The sequence below is a fragment of the Microcaecilia unicolor genome, chromosome 6 (genome assembly GCF_901765095.1).
Source record: "Microcaecilia unicolor chromosome 6, aMicUni1.1, whole genome shotgun sequence".
In the NCBI taxonomy this organism is placed as follows: Eukaryota; Metazoa; Chordata; class Amphibia; order Gymnophiona; family Siphonopidae; genus Microcaecilia; species Microcaecilia unicolor.
This window is the reverse complement of record NC_044036.1, coordinates 252480155-252495408: the sequence shown is the minus strand read 5'-3', so window position 1 is coordinate 252495408 and position 15254 is coordinate 252480155. Positions and strand designations below refer to the sequence as shown.

The 15254-nt window shown below is 42.2% G+C and overlaps 1 protein-coding gene across 1 annotated transcript in view; it reads left to right on the top strand.

The window, feature by feature from the left end:
• Nucleotides 1–14670, top strand: part of AKNA (AT-hook transcription factor) — a 127572-nt gene extending 112902 nt beyond the window's left edge. The window contains 6 exon segments of the mRNA XM_030207293.1: nt 382–500; nt 1646–1765; nt 2094–2195; nt 5777–5908; nt 7179–7353; nt 11657–14670. Of these exon segments, the coding sequence (XP_030063153.1) occupies nt 382–500; nt 1646–1765; nt 2094–2195; nt 5777–5908; nt 7179–7353; nt 11657–11933 (925 nt within the window). The 3' untranslated portion in view covers nt 11934–14670.
• The last annotated feature ends 584 nt before the right edge of the window (nt 14671–15254 follow it).

Here is a 15254-nt window from a genome sequence, read left to right as displayed (position 1 = left end):
ATTGATCATTGTGGAAATCTGAAATACTGACACGGTGTGAGAACTAGATTTGAGGGCACCTTTCCCTTACTTGCTCTTTTTTTGTCAGATCTTGGTGCAGTGAGGGTTTTTTTCTGCTTTTGTCTTTAGAGCTGATTTACTAAGAAACTATACTAAAAATTCAGCCTCTCTAAGGTATGTTAATGCCACATTTTTACACAGCTTGCATTATAGCAAATGGAGCCTATTTGCATTGTTAGTGAGTGGTAGAATGCAGCCCTTTGCTTTTGTTCTCCTTGCCCTCTCTTCCCTTATCCCTTTCCTGCACCTCTCAGCTTTCTGTATCCTGTTCCCTTCTCCCCCAGTCCAAGTGCAGGCTGAACAATCTTTCTCTTTTGACAGGAAACCCACCAGTGGGTGTCCAGAAGAGAGAAGGGAGCCTGACTGCACGATGAAGTCCGTAGAACAGATGGAAGCGGCATCACTACCACAGGATAGGCCAAAACCATACCTGAACCTTGGTAAGAAGTCAATAGAATGAACCATTTCCTCATAAGAGCATAAGAATAGCTATACGGGGTCAGACCAGTGGTCCATCTAGCCCAGTAGCCTGCTTTCAACAGTGACCAATCCAGTGACCAAGTACCTGGCAGAAACCCGAATAGTAGCAACATTCCATGCTACTGATTGCAGGATAAGCAGTGGCTAACCCCATGTCTATCTCAATGTGCGTCTCTGGAGGACTTTACCTGAGTACAGTGATAAACCAAGTCCTAGCATACACATTAGGGGCAGTTTTTAAAAGCTCATCATAGATGGGAGGAGTGATTTAATGGTTAGTTCATTGGGCTTTGATCTTGGCAACTTGGGTTCAATTTCCACTTCAGCTCCTTGTGACCTTGGGCAAGTCACTTAATCCTCTATTTCCATGGTTACAAAACTTAGATTGTGAGCCCTTTAGGGACAGAGAAAGTACCTGCGTATAATGTGTACAGCTCTAGTAGCACTATAGAAATGATTAGTGTAAGCTCTCTTGAGCAGGGACTGTCCTTCCCCTTGTCTAAACTTGTACAGCGCTGCGTAACCCTGGCAGCGCTATAGAAATGCTAAGTAGTAGTAGTAGACGTTGGCATTCCAAAGGCCAAGTTAACCAACTCAAAAAGGATGTTTACCTTTTCAAATCACACAGCTTTCACACTGTTGTAGAGGAGACCCAGCACTTCATCCACTAATTCACTTCTCAGTATAATATGGTAATACTTCCTGAGTGCTCATTTTATGTCAGGTCCTTGGTCTGCTGCTTCATAGTGTCTTCTCTCAGAAGAACAAACTCCCTTCATGAGCATGAGCGTAGTAATTTCTTTCTTCCCCAACATTATTCTACGTCCACACCCACCCCTTTAATTTATCAAGAGACACTGCACCTGTGTTGGCTTTGGAGTTCAAGGATGAAGGGAGAGGAAGATGTGAGGGAATCTTCGGGGGGGGGGGGGGGGGGCAGGGGCAGTTTTTTGTTCCTTCAGATCTTGTGTGTGTGTTCTTTGGAAATATTCGCATGCCTGCAGTCCTTCCCTTACACATTCACTCAAGGATGGAGGGAGCAAGCTTCTCCTAAAACCATCCAGAAGTGGTTTTGCAACAAACATATTTTTTGGATTGGTTTTAGGTTCAGAATCCGATCAGTGCTTATCAAGGCCTCAGAATCGGAAACACAGACGGGCATGGTCTCTGGAACAGAACCCCCAAAAACTGTACAATGCTTTCACCTTCAGGGGGCCTTACACAGGTCAGTATGACAAAGCAAAGTATGTCATATACACTGTCACGGGAAGAGGCAACTATGTATTTCCACTCCCACCCAGTTCTTTTACATGCAAAACCATTTACAGATGGAAGCACTTTTATACATTTTGCCCCATGTCACACAACCCTGTTACAGACAGAAGTACTCCTGTATTTTCCTTTTTGTCTTTCCTGCACACTCCTGTCCTTTGCCCTCTGTCTGTCTCCTATTATAGATTGAGGCACTCCTATCCTTTGCACACTTCTTTTACAGGCAGAGACATTTTGCTACTTTCCCTTTACGTTGACTGAGCTCTGAATGTGTTTCACAGGAGCAGAGTATCAGATGCAAGCTCCTGGATCCCCTAGCCCTGAAGAGGGCGTGGACTCCACCTCTTGCATTCATTGCCAGGGCACTGGAACAAAGTCCCCAGGTAAGTATCCTCACACCTGGTATGAGGCAAACACCATGTAATCTTCCACTTTTAGCTCCCTCAGACTAGTCTACGATTATCTAATCCACCATTTAGAATATACCAGTGGATATTCCATGGCACTGTCTGTGTCCAGAGAAGATGACAGTGTAAGTTATTGGGGTCATATCTTATGAAAAGGGCAGATACAAATATTAGAACAGGCAGTTTACATATTTCAGGATACAGACCAGAGTCTATAGGACTCAGAAAGACCCATAATCAATATAATCCAGTGAATGGTTTTGACTACTTTCAATATACAAATTGTAATAAAGATTTTGTAGAAATCACAAATATCAAATTGATAAAGCCTGAAATATCATAGAAACCCCTAAGACACAAAACAAAGAGACAAAAGACTCTCAATGACACCATGAAAACAAAACGCCCTCTCTATGAAATATTGACATTTCACGCTTTGTTGATTTGATGTTTATGATTGTATTAAAAAGTCTGTAGATGGGCGTGGCTCCAGGAATGCTACTTTTGAGTGCTACACCGTGCATTTTTTTTGCAAGTGTGGTTATTTCATACACACGGAGCACAGTTGCCTCAATGTGTCAAATGTGGTGGAGGAGCTGCTGGCACCTTGGGACATTCTTTATGGACATGTCCCAGAATCCAGAGGTTCTGATCAACTGTTGTGCAGTACATGGTCTCTGGTCTGGGTGGGGCTGCTCTTGGCCAGTGGCGTACCAAGGGGGGGCGATGGGGGCAGTCTGCCCCGGGTGCACGCCGCTGGGGGGGTGCCGCGCACCTGTTGGCCGAGTCTGCTCGTTCCCTCCCTGCTGCTCCCTCTGCGCGGAACAGGTTACTTCCTGTTCCGGGGCAGAGGGAGCAGCAGGGAACGAGCGGACTCGGAGCCAACAGGTGCGCGCCCCCCCCCCCCCCCAGCAGGTAAAAATGCACCCGGGGGGGTCGCGCTACACCCGGGGGGGTGTAATTTCGCTGTGGGGGTCGCGCTGCACCCGGGGGGGGGTGTAATTTCGCCGGGAGGGGCCACGCTGCACCCGGGTGGGGCGCATCGGCGATCCGCCCCGGGTGTCAGCCAACCTAGGAACGCCACTGCGTGAAGCAATTACTTTTGGATGTACAAGAGGTTTATAGGAATGGGACTAAGGGGCAAATTCTTCTGTTTCAGAAACTGTGTCTCATTGCCCATAAATGTGTTTTACAGTACTGAACCTCAGTAGAGGCTCCCTCAGTGTGGCATTGGCAGAATCAAATCCACTTATTAGGTACCTGGGAGGCGAGGGCAGCACATGGCTCTCTGAAGAAGAAAAAACTTTCTTTCAGTATGGACTGTTTATTTACATACACTGAGTTCTAGGGGACAAAGCTTACTGTTAAATTTGTTATAGTCTAGGGGACGATATGGGGGATTGTGGACGGTGTGGGGGGATTGTGTAATATTCAGAAGCATGAGTCTTTAGGGGGAGAGGGAAGGGAGTTATTTGGGTTTTGGGGAGGAGGGGGGTACCTTGTGAGGTATTGTTTTCCTTTTCCTTTCTATGGGGGGTTAGAGGTATCAAGAGTACAGGCCTCAGCCCTGGAGTGGAGGAGTAGCCTAGTGGTTAGTGCAGTGGACTTTGATCCTGGGGAACTGAGTTTGATCCCACTGCAACTCCTTGTGACTCTGGGCAAGTCACTTAACCCTCCATTGCCCCTGGTACAAAAATAAGTACCTGAATATATGTAAACCACTTTGAATGTAGTTGCAAAAACCTCAGAAAGGTGTTATATCAAGTCCCATTTCCCTTTCTCCCTTTCCCTTTCCTTGATGGTCAAACATTGGGGATTTTGGGATGGAGGGTTGTTGAAAGGGGTGAAGAATTTGATGGATGGTTTGATTTACTGGGGGGGGGGGGGAGGGGGGACCTTGATGGCTGATTTGATCTACTGGGGGTATGCCATCTTGGAATGTTTTCTTCTTTGGTTTCCAATGGTTGATGTATTTACTCCATATTTTGTATTACCTTTAAAGCAGACATCAATAAAAATTGTTAAAAACTAAAAAGTCTGTAGAAATGTGTATATTGAAAGTAAAGCTAATTTACTGGGTTATATTGATTGTGAATGTGGTAATGTGCTGATTGGATAGTAGCTTATTTTTTGTATATTCTGCCTGACAGATAAGTGTCTTGTTGTGACCCTCTAGAAGCATCTTCTGTATATATTCTCAGCCTCCTCCATTGTATGCTCATGGCTCCTTTTATTCAGTACAGTGTATAACATGAACATGGAACGTGCGGCGCAGTGGCAATTACTTCTAGTTGCATTGTGTATTACCTTTGCACATACAAAAGTCACCATATTAAAGCAGAGGGCATCAGATGGGAAGGTACTTTTCCAGACCTGACCATGGGTACTTGTTCCAGCTTATATTGCCCTGATTCATCCTTACAGTGGCATTGGTTAAAGTCAATTGCCTTTGTTGGTATAGGATATAGTTCAGTCTATGAAATTTTATTTTTTATATTGTAAAATAAAACGTATCATTTGACCTTTATTTCTCGGTCTGCTACTTGGAAAATGTAAGAGGTAGCAGAATTTGTATATTGAGTCTGTCAGGCCCAGGGGTCTACAGTTCCCATTAATTCTTGTAACCAAACTATATTTTGTTGAAGCAGATGTGATGCTCTCTCTCTCTCTCTCTCTCTCTCTCTCTCTCTCTCTCTCTCTCTCTCTCTCTCTATATATATATATATATATATATATATAAATGTATTTTGTTTCATAAAAAAATTAATACAAACAACATAGGAAACTAACTCCCAACCCCCCCCCCCCCCCCCCCCCCAAAGAACAGCTTCAGATGAACTGTGATTCTTCAGCATGTGGCCTACATAGCAACAAGAAAGCATATAACAGAACCCTTCCCCCAAACCCCTTACAAAAGAACAAACTAAAACAGTTCATGGTGAGCACCTGGGCCAATAGAATACAGAGGATAATATAAAGCCAGTCAAAAACACTATTCAAGAGGGAGTCTCAGTACGGTCAAGCCATCCACTATAATCATCCCAAATCTTGTGAAACAGGAAGGGCTGGGTCTGATAAGAGATGGTCCATTTTGCATATATCATGTTCTCTGTATGTTTTGTCTAAGCACCCCTCTTTACTATCATTAGAGACTGGAAGCTAAGCGAAGAGACTCTCTTCCTGGGACTCATCACAGCAATTCTTATGTTCTTTTATTATTATTTTTTTTTTTTAATGTAGAGATCTCTGCAACAAATAAAGCTGTTTATTGAACAAGAGAGGCCGTACAATATGCTGTATGGTTTGTTGGATTCAATAAACAGATTTTATTTTCTTCCTGAGATTTGGCTTGGTGGAAGTGAAGTGGTCAGATAGTTTCATTTTGAGAACTCACTGCAAGATCCATGGGTGTTTAGGCAAAGTACCAGTAGTCCCAGTCCCTTCTGCAGCTTCATGAACTGAAAATTCCCTCTTCCAATATCAGATTTGGACACAGCGATTCTCTGCACAGTGCATGGCATTTCTAGGGCTTTTAACCAGTTCTTTTTTCCTACCAGTTTTAAGATCTGTTTCCGTGGAAGATGTAAGAAGATCTGTTCAGCCTGACATCTCAAAGAGCACACCATGCCCTCTGTGCAGTGGGAGCAAGACAGATGCCATCGGGAAAGCCAGCAAGAAGCCAGTATACGGTAGGATACTAGTTTGCTCACTGTGGAGGACATTTTCAGAAATTTGTGAAAAATTTAATAATAGCAAACTTGTGTGTAAGTGTATTTGATGTAGGATTGCAGATTGTGAAGGCCATTCTCTGCACTGACTGTGTGTGTTGGGGGGGGGGGGGTTCATCTGGTGAATTTTGCTGGTCTTTTGTTTCAGAAGTTTTATTATTTTTTATGCTGTTTGTGGTCTATATTTATTTTTTCCTTTTAAATTATTTACTTTCTGTTTTGTTAACTGCTTTGTTGTGACTTGACAAAAGGCAGTATTATCAAATTTTAAACTAAACTAAACATTTTCCTTACTAGTCTCTTCCAGCAGAGGGTGCTTTAGAGAGAGGTGTAAGGGTGCTAACTGTAGGGACCTCTGCTTCTCCTTAGTATTCATCTCTCCTAAGAGAGAGTTCTATAGTTTAGTTTTATTTATTTGTAACCAGCTTATATCTAATTGACGTACAAGATTACATGCATCAATAAATACAAATCTAAAACAATCCCCCCCCCCCAAAAAAAAATGTATTTATTTATTTATTGGTGACATTTATATCCCACATTATCCCAAACAGGTTTGAGTTCAATATGGCTTACAATAAACAGTATAGGATACATAACAAAGAATAATGCATAAGAAAGTAATTTGTTGTAAGAATCCAATTTTACAATACAATATCATAAACATACTAGGATAGCTATGGATGTTTAACATTTAGAAAATTTATTATGAATGAGGAATTGTACATGAAGCAAAGAGAAAGTTAATGGTAAATAGAGTAATAACCAATTCAGGTAATAATTAGTTGTTTGAGACATGGTTGTTCTTTATGAGGGTTTGTTTGAATAGGAACGAATGCTCACAAATGCTATATAGAGAGAGAGAGAGAGAGAGAGAGGACCTCCACTACTTCTGAAGTACAGGTGACTGTGAATAGCTTTACTATTTCTGCAGTACCTATGTCTCTCAAAAGAGAGCACAGTAAGGATGGCATTGCATTGCTGTAAATGGATTGATAATAGCCATTCCTTTTTGCCTCCGAGCCTCAGCAGCAGCAACTGCAGTGAATGTATAGTAGAATTCATGGTGAAAGAAGAGACGTCATTCCTATCTTGTTCCCTTTCCAGCTCGTTGTAGGACATGTAGGTCCTTCAGCGCAGTAAAATTAAGAGGGAATAATACATCCTTCAGTTTCATGGGTAACTGGTTATTGCATGATCCTTATCTGTGCTCTGTTCCTGTGCTTCCCAGCAGTGCCAAATGAAGGAGTGGATTCCACGCCCACTCGGAGCTCTGGAACAAATCGGAAAGCTGAGAAGCAGCAGCAGCAGTTTGGTTTCTGGTATATGCCTGGTGCTCCCACCCCCACTGCATCCATCAACTATATCCCTACAGTTCCACTGGTGCCTTACTCCTCCCATGTAATGTAAGACCTAGAAACTTATAACACTTTGAGTTGCATGAGTGAGAAATTGTGGGATATAAATGAACCTTAAATAAAATAAATAAATATTGTTGGGGTGTAACAAAGATATTCAATGCCAAGATAAAACTGGGCATGTTAAATAGCATATATTGCAGCCTTAACTATGCTCCGTTAGCGATCATGTACAGCAGTGAATATCTTGTGTACGTGGATAACCTCTGGGGTTTGGCACTGAGTACCCGGGTCCAGAAATGCCTTTGGCAGTCACCCAGTTTGTTTTTGTGTAAGATCCCCTTCCTATAATGGCTACCAACCCACAAGTAGGGGTCTTCATCTCTTATGAGGTCTTGTGATCATCAGCTGATATGAGACTGATTACTCACCAGTGTTCAGTCCTGCTGTTGCCCCTCATAGAGCCATTCTGTGTCAGTGGGAGAAGAAAGCTTAGGAAATCAGGTCCTGAGTTAATTATAGGGAGGGTCACTTTCTATAGCCATTAACCTGGGGAACTGCCCATTTACCCAAGTGAGGAGATTGTCTAAAAATGTCCCAAGCTTAACTCAGCTAAACATATGAATGGTGTTCCAAAACATACATAGGCACACTTAAAAAGAAGCAGAAGTGGTTTTAAGGTCAGGAATAAATTACACACGTATTATTTTTGAACTTACATAAGAATAGCCATGCTGGGTCAGACCAATGCTCCATCTAGCCTAGTATCCTGCTTCCAGTCCAGATCACAAGTACCTAGCAGAATCCCAGATTGTAACAACATTTCATGCTACCAATCCCAGGGACAGCATTGGTTTCCCCATTTTTATCTCAATAGCAGACTATGGACTTTTCCTCCAGCAACTTGTCCAAACCTTTTTTAAACCCAGATATGCTAACCACTGTTATCACATCTTCTGGTAATGAGTTCCAGAGCTTAGCTGTTCATGGAGTGAAAAAATAATTCCGCTATATCTTTTTTTCCTCAGTGGAGGAGATCAGATGAACTCAAATAGATTGCTCAATCTTTCAAAACATACCAAGACTAGGGGACACACCACAGAGTTACATAGTAATCCTTTTAAAACAAATAGGAGAAAATATTTTTTCACTTAACACATAGTTAAGCTCTAGAATTTGTTGCAGGTGGATGTGATAAAAACAGTTCACACAGCAGGGTTTAAAAAAGGTTTGGACAAATTCCTGCAGATGAACGCATAAACATTATTAAGGTAGACCCGGAGAAAATTATTGTTTATCCATGGGAGTAAGAGCCATGGAACCTTCTTACTTTCTGGACATCTGTGACCTGGATTTGCCACTGTCGGATACTGGGCTAGATGGACTGTTGGTCTGATCCAGTATGGCAATTCTTATGTTCTTATGCTCACCCACAGATTTATCAAGTGCAACATACACAGGTACTTTTGTAGCCATATTAAAAACCTACTTGAATTTTTAAGTAGACTTTACCTAGTTAGTATCTCTTTGAAAATGTACCTATGTTGCAAGCTTGATATCTTTGCAGTAGTGCTGTGCAGTACCATGCAGAGGAACCTGCATTTGATTCTGGGAGGTGTGGAGGGGGGTGTTCATAGCCCATGGAGGTTGGGAAAGGAGTCAGGCATGTGCAAAGGTGCCACCTCCCATGATTGCAGTGTTTCAGAAGCAGCCCTGGACTATTGCTGCAATAACTAGATCCCCAGATAGCTGCAAATGAAGGCTTGTGGCACCAAATTCTAGCCCTGGTCCTTACTGAGCTGGAAGCCCAGAGGGGAAGAGGAAATTCCGGGATCAAAACCAAATATGCAAAATACAAAATAACCCGACATACTTTGTCACTAGACTGCTTAGTAAAAATTTCCCTCCTTACTACAATTATGTAAATTAATTAATGAAGAGCAGAATTTTGTTTTGGGATGGTGTTCTCAAAAAGGTTTCAACGCCCTGCAGGAAGTTGCCTCATGTAATTCTCTATCACCTTCCTGATGCTTCCTTCATGTTACTCCCTTCCCCTTATTCACCTCAATGGACTTCAGCATTGAAAGGATGTGATGTGACTTGGAGGTCGATATTCAGTGGGCCGGCCGCCAATATTCAGTGGCTGTTAACTGAATCTCAACTTTGACTGTCTGGATAGTGTCGGGATGGAGCCAAGGAGGAGCCGGTGGTTATGCAGGCACCAGCTATATTCTGTGCCAGTGCTGTATAGCTGAGTAGACAGATAGGACCATGCAAAAGGCTGTCCTGTCTTTGCTTCCTTAGCTGTGCAGGTGCCAGCACTGAATATTGATCGGCGCCCACATAACTGTTGTCACCTGACCCCAATAGTCAATGCCAGTGCACACCATTCCCTCTAAGCTGAGTGGTTCTTCAATATTATGTTTTCAATCACTAGGGATAGGCAGGTTCCCTGGAGTCCTGCATAGCTTGCCTGGTTCTCACTAGTGGAAATGTGATAGTGAAACAGCACCCCTCACTGGCAGTACTGTAGGTGGAGAACTCCCGCTAAGGTTAGAAGGAACAGTGCCAGAAATGGCCTGGCATTGAATATTCAGGCTTAATTTGTCCATGGCTATCAGCAGCTTAAAAATAGCTGACTGCTGTGAGCTGAATATGACTGTCATTTTTTTTTTTTTTACATTTTACTCACACCTTTACAGTAGTACCTCAAAGTGAGTTACATTTAGGTACATTGGGTATTTCCCTGTCCCTGGAGGGCTCCTTATACCTGAGGCAATGGAGGGTTAAGTGACTTGCCCCAAGATCACAAGGAGCATCAGTAATAGGATTTGAACCAGCCATGCCTGGATAGCAAGACTCGTGCTCTAACCACTAGACCATTCCTACACTCCACACACATTTTTGGAAGAGAAGCTTTTGTCCAGTCCATGATTTTTGACAGTAGTCCCCTGGTGCATTGTGGCACGGTCTGTGTTGGTTTTATCAGGAAGAAGGAGGAATACAGCGCCAACCATTTTCAAAGCCATTTAAGTGGGTAAAGTAAGTTTTAATGGCGTAGAGCAGTTGGCTGAAATTTCACCCCCTCAGTACAGCTAAATGCCTGTGCCTCTTCCCACATCTTACAAAGAGGGCATTCCCAAGGCCATGCTTGGAAGAGTAATCCAATCTGATTCCATCTTCAGATTCAGAATCCAATCTGATTGCATCTTCAACTTTATGTATGTTATTTTTTGTGAAAGAAAGTGCTTTCAGCAAATTTAAAAGGGAAAGTGATGAAGCACTTTCACTCTGAGAAGTAGTTCAAAGCCCCAAGGTAAAAAAACAAATAACCTGTGATGTTTGTCCCAAAGCAGGCAGTTTGAAAGCTGCCGCTCCCCCCCCCCCCCCCCCCCACACACACACACCCACCCAGAATGCTCTGACATCAAAGGATGAAAAAAACCCCATAATGGCTGGAAATTTCCCTCCAAACCCCAAATCATGTCACAGCTCTGATTCTGTCATACATATTCATTTTGGAATTGAGTACATGCATTATGGTGCTGTTTACCCATGGAAATGGCTCTGAAAATGTTCCACTTTCTATATGGCTAAAATAAGCTAATTATGACATGCATTTTTTAGAAGTAAATTCCACAGGTGGGATTAGGTTGGGAAAGGCAGCAACATGTGTGGTTCTGCATTTTCTGCATGGGAAATAACAGTTCCAATGTAGTTTTGCTTTAAATATTTCCCCAGGAAAAGTTGCTGCTGAGATTTAGATCTGATTTTTTTAGCCACAATTATGGGCAGTTTGATTATTGCCTCCTGTATGTGTGATAAAACTTCAAGGTGGTGGATGGTTGTATTATTCTGCAGCATCTACATTGGTCTCACTTCCTGTTCTCAGTGTTGTTGCGATTGCCCAATCATGCAGCTCAATATTTGGAGCAATACCATGAAAGACAAATGAATCCTGGAGCTCCTTTTTTAAGCTTCTCAAGTGGAGCCCTGCCACATGGGGAGTGCCTATTCTGTAATGGCATCAGCATGCCTCACTGAGCATTCCTAAATGCGGCAAGAGTATGTATGATTTATAGTATCCTATAAGCTGTGTGTGTAACTGGGAGGCACGTCCCGGTCCCGCCTATTCTCCTCCCATGTGTACACCCCCCCCCCCCCTTACATTTGCTATGGCACTTGGACACACCCTTATAGAATACACACCTCTCGAGTGTCTGTAGATATATTCTCGTTAGTTAATGGGATGTATAAATATTGGTCCTAAAGGGTCACTAAGGAATGGGATAGGCTAGAGCCCTTTGTTTCTATTGTTTTGTTACAGTACCTTTTATTTTTCTCTTTACAGCTACTCTCCTTCCCCAGCATCTACCTCACCCCCTCCTGCTTTTTCCCATCTCTATTATACCAAGGGGTACCAAGGGACAGAGCTGTTTCCTCAAGCAACCCGTCTACACCGTCAGTCCCTGACACTGGGGACTGATGTTCTGGAGGAGCTCAGCTGGTCTTTGAACCAAGCCTTAGAAGCCGCAAAGGGTGTAAGAAGGACAACCAAAAAGATAAGCCACTCACTGACATCTGACCTGATTCACAACCGCAGTTTGAGGGGGTCTTGTCTCTTCTGAAGAGAGTCATAAAGCTTTTCTGTGGGACTCATTTTTAATATTTCTATATAACTTGATAAAAATGGAAGGTCATAGACAAATCTCTTGAGCACTGAAGCTGTTCATTAGGAATGGGAAACGAGATTCATTTTTTCTTTTGTCATGTATGTGACAAAGGTGCTCTCTGTGAAGGAGCATCCTTCTGTGCCTTTGCAGTGAGTCTTCTCACCCCACATTAAGAAGCAGGCTTACCAAGACCACCTTATGTCTGAGAGAGGTCACTGCTATCTGGAAATGATTGTTGTCTGTCTCTGTTATGGATTTCCTCTTCCACATCTTTTACAGCAGAAACCTTTTTGGTTTTTACATAGTTTTTAATATGCAGCAACATTTGTTGCACTTCGATTATCTCAGGGCGAGCAGCAGGGCATGCTAAGACTGTTGCACTAGATAAAGGCTTGAAAAATGTAAAGCTTGCCTGCTTCTGTGATGCAAGATTTGCTCATTTAGCAGCTCTGTTTTTAAGGATTGTTGAGATGATGGAGACTTCGGGGTAGCATTCCCCACAAAAGTAGTCGATGTGAAGTCTGCTCTGCACTTTAACGTTCAACTGTTCTGCTTTTTCATCCAAGCCTAACATTCCATGAAGGGGCTCACCATGTAGATTCACCCTTTTCTGATAGAACTGTATGTTAGTCAACAATATATTACCCACCTCAGAGGGCTCTAAAGTCACTGGACCCTGCAAGATATCACAATGACACTGAAGGTTTGATGCAGGGTAATGGTAATAAGTGATAACACACAAAATGTGTGCACACACTTCTGTGACAACCACACTCCTCGTAGGCTTTATACAAATAACCCAGAAGTGCAGTCTTCCCACCAAGGACAAATACCTCAGTGTGTATTCCCTCTCCATATCCCTTAAGACACTGGAGTATCCTAGGCAGTGTTAACATACTTAAAAAAAAAAAAAAATAAACTCATGGTGGCAGTGGATTTTATTAGGGCAAGACACCAAGGGATATCTGTGCCTCCGTGTGTGGTTGGGTTTCAGGTATCTTAAAAGGTGTTCATGTTACTTTAGTGTGATTCAGAATTAAGAATCAATGTACCACTCCCATTTCCAGTATCTAAACGGCAAGGTTAAGGGATTGGGATTGTCAGGTGCTCTGGGTGACCCTTGGAAACAGGAGTGTTGGTTCCTCATCCACAGATGTTTAGGTACTGAATCTCTCTTTGTTCTTTTCCTGCTGGCCTTCTGATGAAGGTACATATGTACTGCTAACTATGATTTGGTCATAGCCTTACTTTCAAAAGCATTCCTGCTCATCAATAACAGATGTTTTTCACAGACAGCAGAATCAGTCAGGCACACAAATGGATGCCTGACTCAATCCTGTTCGTCAACGGAATAAAATGTGAACAAACTTCCACAAATTTGAGGGAAAGAAGACCTGACATCTAAATTGCACTCTGCTGCCTTTGAAAAATAGACAATTTGTTGAAATTAAAAAAAAAATCATGAAAGTACCCCCAAATGGTTTTAATTTCCAGATGTACACTATGTAGTAGCTGGAGCCTAGCTGCTAGTGTCCTGTAATTTAAAAGAATACTTGGCATTTCATGGGAGAGGGATTGGGTGCACTCCAGTTTGTGATGAAGGCAGCTTGCAGGATAGCTTAATCATGCCATGCATAAAGCCTTCAATAATGCAAGACAGATACAGGAAAGTCATCAATATGTTTAGCAATGTTGTTGCTATGTTTTGTGCCCCCTCCCCCACTAACAATCAGTAACCCATCACTGTGGATGGTAGATATTTGGTCAGAGACCTGCCATATCTTCTTTATTTCAGAACTAGCAGATTATAACCAAGTTGGCATTTGGTCTTTACTGCTAAGTACGGTGCTTGAAACTGGTGATGATTGGGGGGCAGGGGATCTTCCTTCACTACATGAACATGTAGGTACGCTAGTGAGGAGCTAACTTGTTCAAATACTCTCGCTTCACCAAGAGCATTTGCACAGGTTGAGATGTCTTGTGGCAGGTCAGGTTCCTCCAGTCCTCCAAACCCTTTTAATATTGATACAACAGCTCGATTGGTGGGCATCAGACTCCCTTGGTGCTCCGTTGCTTTGCTGCAGAACCTATGGATGGTGATGACTTGGCAGTATTTACCTCAGAGCATTTGCTAGGGGTTATCTCAGTATTTTTCTATTTTCATCCCAAAGATGAAAAGAAAAAGTTAATTTTGAGTTGGTTTTCGTATTTGTCTTAAGCTTGCCATGATGGCCTCTGAGGATGGAAGCTAAATATCTGAAAAAGGGAGAAAGAAGAATAGGAAACCCTCTTGACTTTCTTCAGTCACCCCCGATCTACCATTCAGTGCCATTCAGATGGTCAAAGAACTGGGAATCTTGAGAAATTAAGTACAGGTTTATATCATTCTATAGGCTGTCTTTTTTTCTGTTATTTTTGTCTTTCCTTTCTGTCCTGTCCCTATCCATTTTCTGCCACTCCCTTTACTGAATTTAGTGATTGTGGAAGGTACTGCATGACAGTACTAGAAAGTAGAGTCCTCCGTTGTAATCCTGTTCCAGAATTAGCATTCTCCTCTAAGGGCAGGAAGATATTTTATTTTCTGTCCTGCAATCTGTGACCGCCATGTGCATGATGCCTTAACAGATCAAAATGGTGGTTTTGTAGTGACATGGACACTTGTTCACTGATAATTGGACTGAAGCCACTAACTCCTTTTTTTTTTTTTTTTAATTTCAATCTTTTATTAATTTTCAATTACTTACATAGAGATGATATTACATCAAAATGTTTAGAAATTCACAATATTTTGCTTAACTCAATAAGCTACAGCAAAAATAAAGAAAAAATACAAATATATTTTGTCCACAATAGAAGGATCCAAGAATAGGAAATAAATCCAAACATCTAATACATATGTAGAATTATATCATAATTCAAACTGACCAGAAGGATTTTAGGATCATGCAGCCTAGACAGCACATTAACTGGAAGAAACCATTTCAGGGGTAACCCTCACATTCTCTCCAGCAGTAATAAATTCTTGTAATCTTTTAGGACAGGAAAAAAGGTAATAAACTCCATGCAAAGAGATCATGCATTTACAAGGAAATTTAGTAGCAAAAGTTCCCCCAAAACCATCAATTCCTTCCTCCTTGCTTGAGTCTCTCGAGCTAGATCTGGGAAAATCTGAATTTTAGCTCCCATAAAGATGGCATTCATCTTTCGGAAATAAGTACGCAATACCAGATTTTTATCCGACTCCAGTGCAAAAGTAACAAGCAATGTAGCTCGATC